Source organism: Phoenix dactylifera, chromosome 4 (genome assembly GCF_009389715.1).
Source record: "Phoenix dactylifera cultivar Barhee BC4 chromosome 4, palm_55x_up_171113_PBpolish2nd_filt_p, whole genome shotgun sequence".
Classification (NCBI taxonomy): Eukaryota; Viridiplantae; Streptophyta; class Magnoliopsida; order Arecales; family Arecaceae; genus Phoenix; species Phoenix dactylifera.
The window spans coordinates 6,063,594-6,077,812 of record NC_052395.1 but is presented as its reverse complement, the minus strand read 5'-3'; the positions used below and the strand labels follow the sequence as shown (position 1 = coordinate 6,077,812).

Here is a 14,219-nt window from a genome sequence, read left to right as displayed (position 1 = left end):
AAATGATTATTTGTAATCTATGTTCTATGGTAGTATACTTGAGACACGACAGTTTTTATAAAACTATTAGTAGCCGATAAATGGGATAATGTCTGTTGATCATGGTTGTCTATAATTACAAAGTGCTTAAAACAAAATCCGCACACCGTTTTTCCGTTACAAGACTCGATCCTCACCATGTAACACTAGGCTAAATTCTTTCCAGAGAGAACTAAGCTAACATTTTTTTCAAGTACTTCAGTTTGAAGTCGATCTCTAGGAGATTGTGTGGCTTCTTCTACACAACCTTATTCATAGAGGTCCGGAATATATCTTTGAAAATTCCAAATAACATGTAGCATGAGGTGACCTGCATATTAATTCTTACCTTATGAACGTTCGGGTGGTGATCACTGTGGCTTTTCCAAGTTTCGGAATATCATAATATGGATACTTGTTTGATGCTTGGGTTGTCCACTAGCTAGAATGCAAGTCATTTTATCTATAGGGACGGCAACGAAGAGTTCTGACTTTGAATAAACTAAACTAATGGAAATGGTGAGCAATCGATGTGCAGCACCATCATTGCAGAGGGCCGAGAAAGTCCCAGCAAGAAAGCCTTTCTTTGCCCCACCCTTCCCACTTTGGGCTGGAAGGAACCCAAGCAAGATTCCTTTCACCACTCAGTTTCACCCCTCTCTAAGAAGCTCTCATCGATTTGAAACATGTGATGAGATCATGAAACACCAAAGTCAGCTACCATACCATCAAATTAATTAAATAGTGTAATTAAAGGCATAAGCTAGCCTGCTTTGTGCCAGAAATTTATTTTTTAAAATTTATACAAATATCATGAAAATGAGATGCTTGATATGTATATTTTTGTATTTAAGCATTAAAGTTCACTCTAGCAATAGTAATTCTAAATTTTAGAACACCTAAATTCAAACCCATGGCATCATCTTGAGGTTGATGTGCTTTATTATTATCACGATGCCTGGTTTAGCAATTTTTTGTATCGTTTGTTAGAGATGCATGCATGGCATCCTCATGCCTCAATGGATATTTAATCTAGGCACCATAGACATACCCGGCCTTATCTAATGTCCGTTGTTATCGATCCTAAGTATCAATTGATTTGATTATTTGGCGTTGGCATGCCACCATCCAAGTGACCTAGAAAAATAATTCTAATAAAGATATTGATTACAACATAATATATATGTGTGTGCGCGCGCGTAGAGAGAGAGAGAGAGAGCTAAAATTGGTTATAATTGAATGGATCTCTACTCAAATCCGGTCAAGTCTATATAAGTCATAAAGATTTGAGTCATTGGTTGTGATCTACTACTTCTAAATTACTTATATACCAAAAATCATTTGATTTATAAATTTTTAGCTTATGTATCAAGTGATAAAAAAAAATTGAATAATCTAAATATATTTAAATTATATTTATATATTTTTAATCACTTGATGCGTAGATTAGGAGGCTCCAAATCACGTACGCACCATTTATTAAAAAAATTTAGATGCTTAGGTAGGTAGGTAGGTAGGTTGGTGAACCTTCTCATGCATAATTCTGACTTGGTTTAGGGCATGTAGATAGCTGGCGTGTGTGGTATGGACGGTATCTGTTCAATAACTACAGTATACAGGATACCTCAGGCGGTTCTCGTCCTCTAGCGCACGAGAAATCTAGCAAAGAATATTCCCCCATGAGAGCCAGCGGGCTATATATATTAATCCCGAACCCCTCGTTCGACCATGTAGTAGATCCTGGCGGTCTCTTTTCTGCATCCTTTTTACTACACCAGTCCACCACCCAAGTCTCCATGGCGTCTATTTTGCTCTCTCCTGCCCTTCGACCCACTGCTATCTGCCCTTCCACTACCTCGGAGTCGAACCGGTCCCTTCCATCGAGACTCCATTCGATCCTTCCGAGGGGCCGACGTCGAGAATTAGAGTCCCTCAAGGTCAGCGTCGCAACGGAGCCACGAATCACCGTCCCATTGCCGTCCGTTGAGACCCAACGCCGGGGCCATGGGAAGCTCGCGGCTTGGACCAGCATCCGGCAGGAGCGGTGGGAGGGGGAGCTGGTGGTAGACGGAGAGATACCACTTTGGTTGGTAAGATATATAACATCATCCCCTTCGATTATATATAACGTCTTTTTTCTTGGAAGGTCACTTGGACAAACCAAAAAACTGAGCCAAGAACACAAGGATCTTTTATAACAAGGATCATGATATGTTTTTTGATTTATAAGAGACATGCTTGCACAATATGTCAACCTTCTTCGGTTTTGAGGTAGACGCACCTCTGAGGCATCCATTCCATAACTTTCCGGTGACACGAGCCCGGCTAGTTTGGCGTCGCATCGTCCTGTGAAGGGCCAAAGGATGAGAAAAGAGGATTGCTAACTGCTACATCATTAATAAAGGACGCTGATGCTGATTTAATTAACCAACCGAGTTTACAAAAATAAACTAGTGCCCTTGACATTAGATCGATCGATATTTCAAAACTTTCAAAGATCAATTAGTATATATAGTCTCCTCTTGAAGGAGGCTATTGTAGAGTATCATGTGACATGTCTTCGTTTGTTCTAATACGTATTTCTCGTGGAAAGTCCTTACTGCAAGCTAATAGCATAATTAAGTAGGAGTTAACCATCTACCTTGGCTTCTCTTAATACACAAATTTAGCTAGGTGAAGATGAGGGCGGAACGTCGAGGTAATGAACTTATTCGGCGTTCTGGCCTATGGTTGTTCGTAGACAGCCGGAACGTCCTTCACACTTTTTGGAGACATAACTAAGAAGACAAGAAGTGTCATACAAACCTTGCGTGATGTCCAAATAATCCGCTTCAAAATTTCTTGCTTTGATATTGCCGGAGCTGAGGTGCTGGAATCAATGGCAGGTCATTTTCTTGTCTGCTTCAAGGAGAAACCACCAAAGATGACCTATGACGCACCTCTTTAGCTTACACGAATCACAACGACACCCTTATCGCGTTCACTCGGAATCTAGCAGAGTCATAGGATTCTATGTTAAAATTATGTTTATTAGCAAAAGATAGCCCACGAAATAAGGATTTAATTCTTAGCTATCCAAATTGGCGCCATGTCATGCAGAACGGTACCTACCTAAGGAACGGGCCCGGGCTATGGAACATAGAGGACTACGACTTCCGCCACCTCTTCGATGGCTACGCCACCATCGTCCGCCTCCGCTTCGACGACGGCCGGCTCCTCTTCGGGCACCGCCAAATCGAGTCGGAGGCATACAAAGCCGCCATGAAGCACAAGCGCCTCTGCTATCGCGAATTCTCCGAAGCTCCCAAACCCGACAGCTTCCTCGCCTACGTCGGCGAGCTGGCTGGACTTTTCTCCGGCGCGTCCCTCACCGACAACGCCAACACCGGCGTCGTCAAGCTTGCCGACGGGCGAGTCGTCTGTCTCACCGAGACCATCAAAGGCTCCATCCAAATCGATCCCGACACGCTGGACACTGTCGGGAAGTTCGAGTACACCGACAATTTGGGCGGTCTGATCCACTCGGCGCATCCCATCGTGACCGACTCGGAGTTTTTGACCCTGCTGCCGGACTTGGTGAGGCCGGGGTACACGGTGGTGAGAATGGCGCCGGGGACCAACGAGCGGAAGGTGATCGGTAGGGTGAATTGCCGGGGAAGCCCGGCGCCTGGGTGGGTGCACTCGTTTCCGGTGACCGAACACTACGTGGTGGTGCCGGAGATGCCGCTAAGGTACTGTGCCCAAAATCTTCTCAAGGCCGAGCCCACTCCACTATACAAGTTCGAGTGGCACCCAGACTCCGGTAGCTACGTGCATGTCATGTGTAAAGCCAGTGGAAAAATTGTAAGCACTTCTAACTCTCTAATTTCTAGTTAACTTGGATTCGTGGACCACAGGTCCAGTTTATATCTTGTCCTAGGATAACTTAGATGATTTGATTTGATAAATGTTTTAGGTGGCGAGTGTGGAGGTGCCACCTTTTGTTACGTTCCATTTCATCAATGCATATGAGGAGCAGGACGAGGATGGTAGGGTCACAGCCATCATCGCCGACTGCTGCGAGCACAACGCTGACCCAACGATCCTCGACAAGCTTCGCCTTCAGAATCTGAGGTCATTCGCCGGCCAAGACGAGCTGCCGGATGCTAGGTATATTCCCTAATGATTGTGTCGTCATTTTTTTTGTAGAAATATTGAATTAGTAGAACATTCAAGAGTGGCAGCTGGTTAGCCATCCGGCCGTCTTACTTCTTAGTATATAAATCAATTTTTTGGCGGTTAGAACAATGAGGATATATATGTACGAAGGTATCGCCCGTTATGGTTCACTCATGGTTCCATGGTTTAGAGCAATAGAAATGCTAAACTAACATATCATCCCCAGAAAAAAAGAAAAGAAAGGAAAAGAATAGTGTTTCAAAAATTTTTCTATCCACTCAACTCGAATTTCTCAAAAAAAAATAAAAAAAAGTTGAAAAAATTATAAAAGTAAGATTTACAACCGCTTTTCTTTCATTGATGATCCATACCTCATCAACTAGGGTACATAACTCTATTTATAATAGTGGTGATGTCCTTTCTTTTATAGTTTGGATCGGATTTCTCTTATAATTCGAATAAAACTAGATCTCCAAAAATAAATATGACTAATAAAAATAATCATTAAAAAAAATCTTGCAAGAGGTAGATCTTGACATCCACATCAACTTTGTCATCTCTCTCTTTATCTAATTCTTCACGGATTGAAAAACTTTCAGTTTGACTGTCCGGTTTCACGGCTCAAACGTTGTAATTTTTCGATCCATTTTAACCTCTTAAGAGGTTAACTCTAGGATGTAGATCTCGAAAAGTTATCTGATTTTAAATAAAAGATTATCTTGATGGCATATCATATGACTAAGTTATGGCTTCTAAAAGTTTGGCTAGTGACTTGACTTCCTGATGCAGTAAATCTCGCTCCTTGACCCCATTCAACCTTACTCGTAGAGGTCAAATTAGTCCACATCGAGTCATGATCCTCCTAAATTAGAACAATAGGAGCCTGCTACAAAGGCCCATAAGGGCGATAATTTAGGTGTTTCCTCTACTTTTTGGGATTCTCTGCAAGAAGTTTCTAGAAACCTTTTTTTTTTTTTTTGTTCCTTCAAATAATTGTTGTTGATGTGATGATGTCATAACGACGATTATATAACTCTTAATTTGTTATATATAATGCAATTATATAGATTATATCACTATAAAGTGTAAAGAGACATTTTAATATCAATACTTCTTCATAAATAAACAGATCGAAAATCCATACATATGTGACATGGGAATCTTGCTCAAGAATTAAATGCAAGCTGATTTTCAATCATTTTCCTGATAATGAATTTTCTCCAACAGCACTATAATTTTATCATCACAAGATTTGAATTCTCACTGCAATAACTAAAAACAATGGAAAGGATTCACTCTTTTGATGCATGCAATGCACATCATGTGGGGCATAAAGGATTGATCAAGCTGCCGACAATCATAATTTATGACATTTAGTCAAAGATTGGGTTGTCCTAAAAAACATCATAAATTTTCTTTATAATAATTTTTAGTATCTATAACCTTAAAAGAGATGCTACAACGCAATAACAGGGTGGGCCGTTTTCGGATACCTTTGGATGGAAGCCCAATAGGTGATCTGGAGGCAGCACTGGACCCAGATGAGCACGGAAGGGGGATGGACATGTGCAGCATCAACCCGGCCCATCTGGGCAAGAAGTATAGATATGCCTATGCCTGTGGGGCCCAAAGGCCGTGCAACTTCCCCAACACCCTTACAAAGGTTTGCCTCTGGTTCAACTACAAATAAGGCCAAGTTAAACAATTTATCGAGCTATATTGTGGACCTAATCTTTGCTGGTTTTGGGTGCATTTTAGATCGATTTGGTGAAGAAGAAGGCTAAGAACTGGCACGACGAGGGCGCAGTGCCTTCAGAGCCCTTTTTTGTAGCCAAACCTGGAGCTACCGAGGAGGATGACGGTGAGTTAGACGTCTTGCAACTATTATTAGCTAATCCAATGTTTTTGGAAAAAGATTAACCCAAAGCTAAAAGCCCTTACTTCCAAACTCAAATTCATGTCCACTTTACCGTTTTGAGTTTGAGGAAGGATGTTAAAATTATATGATAAATCGATTGTACCAAACTTAGTCGATCTTACCAAACTTTGTCAGCCTCATAGCCTATATAAAGGCTGCCCCTGTATATTGTAATTAACAGACAGGTAGAAATACAATTTTTTTTTCTCTCATTCTTCTTTCTTCATTCAAGGTTTTTTGAAAAAAATTAACCCAAAGCAGACGGCTTACGATGATTCGATCATTTTAACAGGCGTGGTCATATCCATCGTCAGCGCGGATAACGGGGAAGGTTACGCGCTAGTCCTGGATGGGTCCACCTTCGAGGAGATCGCACGAGCCAGATTCCCCTATGGGCTTCCTTATGGGCTTCACGGGTGCTGGGTTCCAAAAGAGGCTCTGTAAGGTGGTGTCGCCGAAGCACCACATTGTATAGCTTGTACCGGGCGGAAGCCCCGTCATTTAGCTCGAATATGAGACGGGAATAGGAATCGACAAATGTGTGCAATATTGCATGGAGGGCCTTCGACTCGTGTACGTACGCTACTTCAAGATGGTCGAGGGATCACTTCTGTGGGGGATTTGTTCGAACAACTTGATTGTAATACATGCTCAAGCGTTGATTGCTGTACTGTGTATAACATGTGTAATCTCCAGATGCATGGGATGAAGTATAAGTACGTACTTATTCTATATTTTTATCATATGAATTGCAAATCTGTTGTTGTACATTTCTTCCTGTTTTTGAAATGAACAGGAGATGAGACCAAGAATTCCATATTCTGTTTAGGCTGATGCACGATCCGCTGTCTGTTAGCTGTGGCACCTTGAAGATATCCGGAGAGCATAGCCGAGCAGAGGTCGTAAGGAAAGCGGGAGAGACGACCACTTTCATCCAATATGATGGACAAGGAAAATTAAACCAGCTTCCAATATGACTAGGAAGCTTGAAACCAGCTTCCTAGTCATTGGAACTCCGAATAATTTCTGTTGTTTTCTATTTAAATCTTCCTGGTTCTTAGATTTTCGTGCTAACTATTTCTTGATTCGTAGTTGAGTTGAATTAGTCAACCGGCTATTGAGAATTTTCTATTTTGTTAGAAACTTGCGTTGCATTGTGCAGGGACAAGAGAATGAGTAATCATAAGGCATGCAAAACTTTTTTCCAAGCAGTTGGATGCTCTTATTGGAGGTTCTGATTCCCTCGAAGTAACTAAAGCTAGCATTTCAAGTCATCTTGTCTTCACTTTTCTTTTATCTATTTTAGAAGAGTTGTAGAGAAGCAAATCTCCATACCAAAGAGTGGAAAAGCTAGAAAAGTCCATGGAGTCACTTTCAACCAGATAGAAGGAGATCATCAACCAAATGATGGAGATGTTCGGCAAGCTCGGTACTCGTATGCATGGACCAACTGGCGAGTCAGTCCATAAACGACGCTGCTGAGAACTCCATGCAAATTCATGGTGGGGAGCGTTCGAGTGGTGGTGGCAGCTTTCAACTCAATAATTTTACCAGCTTGTTCCTGCCAAAAACTGTGAAGTTAGACTTTCCCCACTTCAATGGAGGAGAAAACCACTCAATTGGGTATGTCAGGCTGAACAGTTCTTTCAAATTCATGAGATACAACTTTGGCATGGTCCTGCTAGTAGAAGAAGACTTTCCATTAACTATTTTAGAAAAGTTGTGAAGGAACAAGGAAAAGAAAGGTGAAGGCAAGATAACATAAAATATTCATGGAGGGAACCAGAACCTCCAATGAGAGCACCCAAGTGCCAGGAAAAGGGTTCTTCATGCCTTGTCCTTATTCTCTTGCCCTTTTTCTTTTTTTTTTCTTTTTTTTTTTGGGGGGGGGGGGGGGGGGGGGGGGGGACCTCTTTCTACCAAAAAAATATTCGATGCAGACCGCAAATTTCCGCATACATTTTCCAACCTGTGGATTCTTCTACTAGGTTTATTACCCATGTGTGAGTACATCACCCCAGTGCTATCTCAGTACCGGCAGACCAAATGGCGACTCCATCGGATAAATCAAGCAGGAGGCATCCGATTTCCTCGTTTAATCGACGCCTGCGCGTTTTGAACTTGGGTCACTCCGATGGAATCTAAGCCCCGTTCCAACCGTGCTCCCACTTTGGTGGCATTCTCTTGCCCTTTAAATAGGCGACAATACAGTGGAAGTTCCCAACAAGATAGAAAAATTCTTAACAGCTGATTGACTAATTTAACTCGACTACAAATTAGGAAGATTTAAATAGAAAACAACGGAAGTTATTCAGTGTCCTAATGACAACGGTAAGTTTTGAATGTAATGTGAACGCTTAGCCTTCCGTCTACGTTGCCAATCTATCTTAGATATGAAAATGTTAATAATTGCTAATAGAAAGGACCACTTAACGGTATCATACACTCTCTCCTTATTCGTCTTAAAATCATGATGGGATTGTGCTTTGAGGCAGTGATAACAAGGCTAATAGATTTCTAGAAAATCATCAAGTTATCGGCAATGCTCCTGCCAACAACAAATGCCCCTTGTTCTGCAAAAACAAGTTTGTGCAAGCAAACCCTTTGTTCGATTAAACAACTACCTTTGCTGCGATCTTGTAGATGGTATTGCAAAGACTAATCATTCTATAGTTTTTGCACTCCTTCATGTTGGTCTTTTTAGTGATAAATATTGTTGCCCTATTGAAGAATTCCTTAACAACACCAATCGCATCCCCATAGATAATTCCAGATAGGCTTGCAATAGTGGCATTGCCTTTGAAATTCTTCAAATTCTGTTCCTTCTTCGCATCACAGTGGAACCATGGAAGAATGGTGTATTAGCATCACCTTCTTTTAGCCACAATATTCTGGATTTTTGTCGCCTGAAGATTCCTTGCATTTTAAAGTATAGTTCTATGGTTCTCCAGGCTTACTCCCCTTCTCTCTATATTTTTTGCTTGAAGATCTTGAACCTCCTTACCCACAATCTCATCTTTTCTAAATGTATTGCCTCGAGCATTTCTATTCCATTGCCTCAAAGGCATTCCTTGTAGCCTTCGGTTGCTTTATGGTCTTTGTTGCTGGAAATTGGAACCGGGGGTGACTACTGGCTGAGGAGAGGGAGTTCTGATGCGGGTGGTACGTCGGCGGACTGCATCCTCCGGGGGACCTGCAAAAAGCCGATGGCTGGAGTTTCCGGCACCGGCCCTCCGATGCTTAAGTCAGAGGGGGCCTTTGTGGAGAAAGAGAGAGATGGCACGTAAAGTCCAAAGCCAGAAGTCTCGCCTCCCCTGAGGAGAGGGAGTTTTCCTTTTATAGGAGAGGTGCCAGGGTTATATGTGATGTGACTAGACGAATTAATGGGTTACCGTCATGATTCGGCGTGATCGTGTGAATTAATGAGTTGCCGTGGATGACTGGACAAGATTGAGTGAGTCAACGAGTTGCCGTGGATGGCCTGAGATTTTGGGCTGGTTGGAGGTCCGTGGAGATTGTGCGCATTTAATTGTTGACAGTCGTAGCAGAGTATGGACCCTGGTTGATATGTCATGGCGTGGCCGGCAAGCAAAGTATGGTGCGGTGAGGCTGCTGCAGGGCATGGCCGCAGCATGTGGACGACAAAGTCGGCCTTCTAAGGTCGGCAGCCTTTCGAGCTCAGTATTCTAAGCTCGGCAGCCTTCTATGCTCGGCCTTCTAAGCTCGGCAGCCTTCTGAGCTCATGCATGCTGAGGTCGTGCATGTCGAGATCATGCTTGCCGGGGTCATGCCTGTCATCGGATTCGGGTGCTCTAATTGTATTTGTGGGGTGGTCTATTTTTTCCCCAATACTATCCTCTGACTTTTGAGTTCGAGCTGCTTTTTGGCTCGGGCGAAGAATGTAGTCGAGTCGTCAATCGTCCTGTAATACAGTCAAATATCTATGGAGATGTATATGCCAAGTAGGGTGTACCTCTCGTGCAGTCGGAGCTAACGGCCTTAAGCCGAGCTATCCAAGCAGAGCTAAGCGTCTCTGCTCTGAGGTCGACTTCTGCGGCCTTCTTTGGCTTGTGGCCCACTCAGCAGGGTGTCCCCACTCAGATCGGGGTGCGTCGTTGTAAGAGGCATCGAATGTCGTCGAAATGACAGCAAAGTGGCGTCGAAATAACGTCGAATGTCGTCGCAATGGCGTCGAATGTCGGCGAAATGGCGTCGAAGTGGCGTCGAACTGACGTCGAATGTCGTCGAAGTGGCGTCGAAATGGCGTCGAATGTCATCATAATGGCGTCGAATGTCATCGAAATGGCGTCAAACTGATGTCGAATGTTGTCGAATGTCGTCGAAATGGTGTCGAAGTGGCGTCGAATGTCATCGAAATGGCATCAAAGTGGCGTCAAAATGGCGTCGAATGTCGTCGAAATAGCGTTGAAATGACGTCGAAATGTCGTCGAGCACTTAGATGAGCATAACGGAAGGGCTCGATCACTTAGATGAGCTTGAGAACGGAAGAGCTCGAGTGCTTAGATAAGCTCGAGAATAGAAGAGTTCAGCTCAGAGGTAAGCATCAGCTCGAGAACATAGATGAGGGAGGGCGATGTTGGAGATGGAGGTACTTTTTGGAGACATATTAACAGCTCCCGAGCTTCGAGGTCCCTCAGGACTTGGCTCGGCACCGGCTGGGAGTCGATGGAGGCCGTTAGGCGGCACGCGTTGAGCTCTGTGCCGCGCTGCTACCCCTCGAGCTCGAGGAGCTATGATTATGCAGGATCCATGGCTACCCAAGAGCATTTTCTTTGGACAGGCTGGACCTGATCTCGTTGTTGCCTTGGTTGGCCAAGAGTTGCGTTGTAGGCCGAGCTGATGTGAGCCATAAGAAGGTTTAACTTTATACTACTTTCTTGGGGTGGAATCTCCTATGAATCTGGCTGGAGGAGTGCTCATCCTTTGGAAGGCATTACAAAATAAGGTATCATCCGAGCTTCCATTATGTACTAAAATCCTTTTTAAAGCCTTGCAATGATGAAGGAAATAGCTACAGCATTGTCATAAAGAGGGCTTAACACCTTTTTGGTCTTCATCAGAAAAGGAAACGACTTTCACAGTGCACGGATGTTTTGAGGAAGCTTCTTCTTCCGAGCTCGATGTTTCAGGTGCCTCTACTCGCCCGCCCTCTAATGGTATTGATGATGCTCGCGAGAGGTCAGTTGTCGTTCCGCTCCTCATGTGGCACTGAGTTTTGTTCCTCAGGCTCTCTCCTGTAGACATGATCATGGACAAAACAACTCAACCGACCTCGACGGACAAGTGCCTCGATCTCATCATGGAGCTCGTAGCAATCCTCCATATCATGGCCGCGATCTCGGTGAAAGTGGCAGTACTTTTTCGAGTGCTTTCGTGACTCTATCGATCGCATCCTCAATGGAGGTTGGAGGTAGCCCTAACCCTCAATCTCTATGAGGATCTCTACTCGGGTGGATGTGATGGGAGAGCATGTCTGAAACTTTTGGAGGGGAGACCTCAGGCAAGTTAAGCTCTTGGGCTAAGGAGGCTCTTTCTCATGCTAGGGGAATCTGCTTCTTGGTTGGGAGTGCTCCTCCTGGCGCTTCTTCTGCATCTTGGCAGGTCGTTCAGCTGCCTCCCCCCGAGAGGACATGGCTTTCTCAGCCTTGGCGTACTTGCGAGCTCGGGCAAACATTTCAAGAAAGTCGCCGGGGAAGCTCTTCTCGATGGAGAAGAGAAATTTGTAGGACCAAGCTCCAGTCTTCAATGCCGATATGGTGATTGACTGGTCGAGATCGCGAACCTCCCATGTAGCCGAGGTAAAGCGATTGATGTAGTCTTTTAAGGATTTTCCTCCTTCTGCTTGATGGCAAAGAGGGAGTCTGAGGTCTGGTGCTGACGCCGGCTAGCGGCAAAATGGGTGGCGAGCTGCCTGCCCAGCTGTTCAAAGGAGAGAATCGAGCTGGGCTTTAGTCCGGAGAACCAAAAACGAGCTACCTTGCGGAGAGTCGCCGGGAAGGTTTTGCAGAGTAGAGCGTCTGTGGCTCCTTGGAGTGTCATAAGGGCCTTATAGCTTTCCAAATGATCCAGAGGATCAGATGAGCCATCTTATGGCTCAATTTGTGGCATCTTGAATCTCTGGAGGATTGACTCATCCATGATCCATTGAGGGAATGGAGACTCTGTTGTAAAGTCAAGGTCGACATCTCGCTTCGGGCCTCGGTCTCGAAGCATCTGTATCTGCCGCTCCAAGTCCTCGACTTTTCTGTCGAGCTCGGGTGGGGCTCCTATTGCAGCTTGGCATGGGGCAGACCCCGCCTCAGATAGGTGCTCCCGTTCTCGAGGCATCAGGCTTCGGCACGAGCTCTCAGGATAATGGATGTGCGACAAGCCCTCCCGGCTTGGGGGTCGAGCTCGGTGGAAGCTTCGGTGGTGGCAACGCTCTATAGAAAAATGACGTTGCGAGCGGCGTCCTGAGGACTCATTCTCGTGAGGAGGGAATAAAGGATGGTCTTCTACTTGCTGTAGGCCTTGAACGGCCGCAGTGAGTGCTTGGACTTGTTGGACAAACAGGTTGAACTGCTCTGGTTGGACTTGAAGGATTGGATCCGTCGGAGGCCTTGGTGATGGGTTCTGAACTGAGTGTCTAGGACTTGGTGCGCGATGCCGGAAGGCGTTAGAGGCTCCTTTACTCCTTAGCTTCATGGTCACAACTCGGTCCCTTCCTCTAGCGCCAACTGTTGTTGAAAATTGGACCCGAGGGTGACCACTGGCTGATGAGAGGGAGCTCCAGTGCGGGTGGTACGTCGGCGAGCTACGTCCTCCGGGGGACCTGCAAAAAGCCGGTGGCCGGGGTTCCCGGTGCCGTCCCTCCGATGCTTAAATCAGAGGGGGCCTTTGTGGAGAAAGAGAGAGATGGCATGTAAAGTCCAAAGCCAGAAGTCCCGCCTCCCCTGAGGAGAGGGAGTTTTCCTTTTATAGGAGAGGTGTCAGAGTTACCTGTAATGTGACTGGACGAATTAATGGGTTACTGTCATGATTGGGCGTGATTGTGTGAATTAATGAGTTGTCGTGGATGACTGGACGAGATTGAGTAAGTCAACGAGTTGCCGTGGATGGCCTGAGATTTTGGGCTGGCTGGAGGTCCATGGAGATCGTGCGCATTTAATTATTGACAGTCGTAGCAGGGTATGGTCCCTGGATGATATGTCGTAGCATGGCCGGCAAGCAAAGCATGGTGCGGTGAGGCTGCTGCAGGGTATGGCCGCAGCATGTGGACGACAAAGTCGGCCTTCTGAGGTCGGCAGCCTTCTATGCTCGGTCTTCTAAGCTCGGCAGCCTTCTGAGCTCATGCATGCTGAGGTCGTGCATGTCGAGATCATGCTTGCCGGGATCATGCCTATCATCGGATTCGGATGCTCTGATTGTATTTGTGGGGTGGTCCATTTTCCCCCCTAAAAGTCTTGATGATGGAAGAGTCGTTACCAACTCTGCACCATCCTTGTCAAACTACTACTTTAAAACCATTATGAAATATTCACATCTTCTCGAAACAGAATGAGGACACTGCTGAAAAATTTTGGATCGAGCTTGAGCATAATTGGGCAATGAACTGACCCGGCTGGCTCTCAGAAGGCGCAGAACCTCAGCTTTAGGGAGCAAGTTCATCCAAGATCCAGTTGCCATATGATGCAGAACAGGAGATCATCGCTGATCGTTCAAATGAGATAAAGGATCAAAAGACTCCGGAAGCATATGTCAGTCCAAGGGAATCTGGAAGAGGATGAGGCTGAATAATTTTTATTTCTGTTAGCTGAATATTTTCTGTTTCTGTTTTAGAGTTCCTATTTAGTTTCTGTTTCTTAGTTTGTTCCAGCTTCCTATTTCAGAGTTCTACTTTAGCTAGGACTCTAATTCAGCAGGGTATTTCTGTAAACCCTGTTAATAATGTTTAGGGTATGGAGTGGCCTATAAAAGGGCTGTCACGTTTTAGAGAGGCATTGAGCCGTCAATAAAAAAAATCTGTTTCAGAGAGTTTCTGAAAACTCTGAGTTTTCTGAATTTTCCTGGTTCAACGTTGGTTGAATCCAATCTTCAACGCTTTCACTGCGTCAATTCGTATCAG

At 44.8% G+C, this 14,219-nt stretch overlaps 1 protein-coding gene across 1 annotated transcript; it reads left to right on the top strand.

The window, feature by feature from the left end:
• The first annotated feature begins 1,774 nt into the window (after window positions 1-1,774).
• LOC103717867 (carotenoid cleavage dioxygenase 8 homolog B, chloroplastic-like) lies at window positions 1,775-6,850 on the top strand. The gene is made up of 6 exons (XM_008806408.3): window positions 1,775-2,108; window positions 3,118-3,861; window positions 3,974-4,167; window positions 5,650-5,839; window positions 5,935-6,037; window positions 6,387-6,850. Exons 1-6 carry the CDS (start codon window positions 1,815-1,817, stop codon window positions 6,536-6,538), a joined length of 1,677 nt encoding a protein of 558 aa, XP_008804630.2. The 5' UTR covers window positions 1,775-1,814; the 3' UTR covers window positions 6,539-6,850.
• Window positions 6,851-14,219: the final 7,369 nt, after the last annotated feature.

Coding starts and splice junctions, on each gene's coding strand:
- LOC103717867 (XM_008806408.3), top strand. CDS start 1,815: ATGGCGTCTATTTTGCTCTCTCCTGCCCTTCGACCCACTGCTATCTGC. Junction 3,862..3,973: donor GTAAAGCCAGTGGAAAAATT/GTAAGCACTTCT, acceptor TAAATGTTTTAG/GTGGCGAGTGTGGAGGTGCC. Junction 6,038..6,386: donor AGCTACCGAGGAGGATGACG/GTGAGTTAGACG, acceptor TCATTTTAACAG/GCGTGGTCATATCCATCGTC.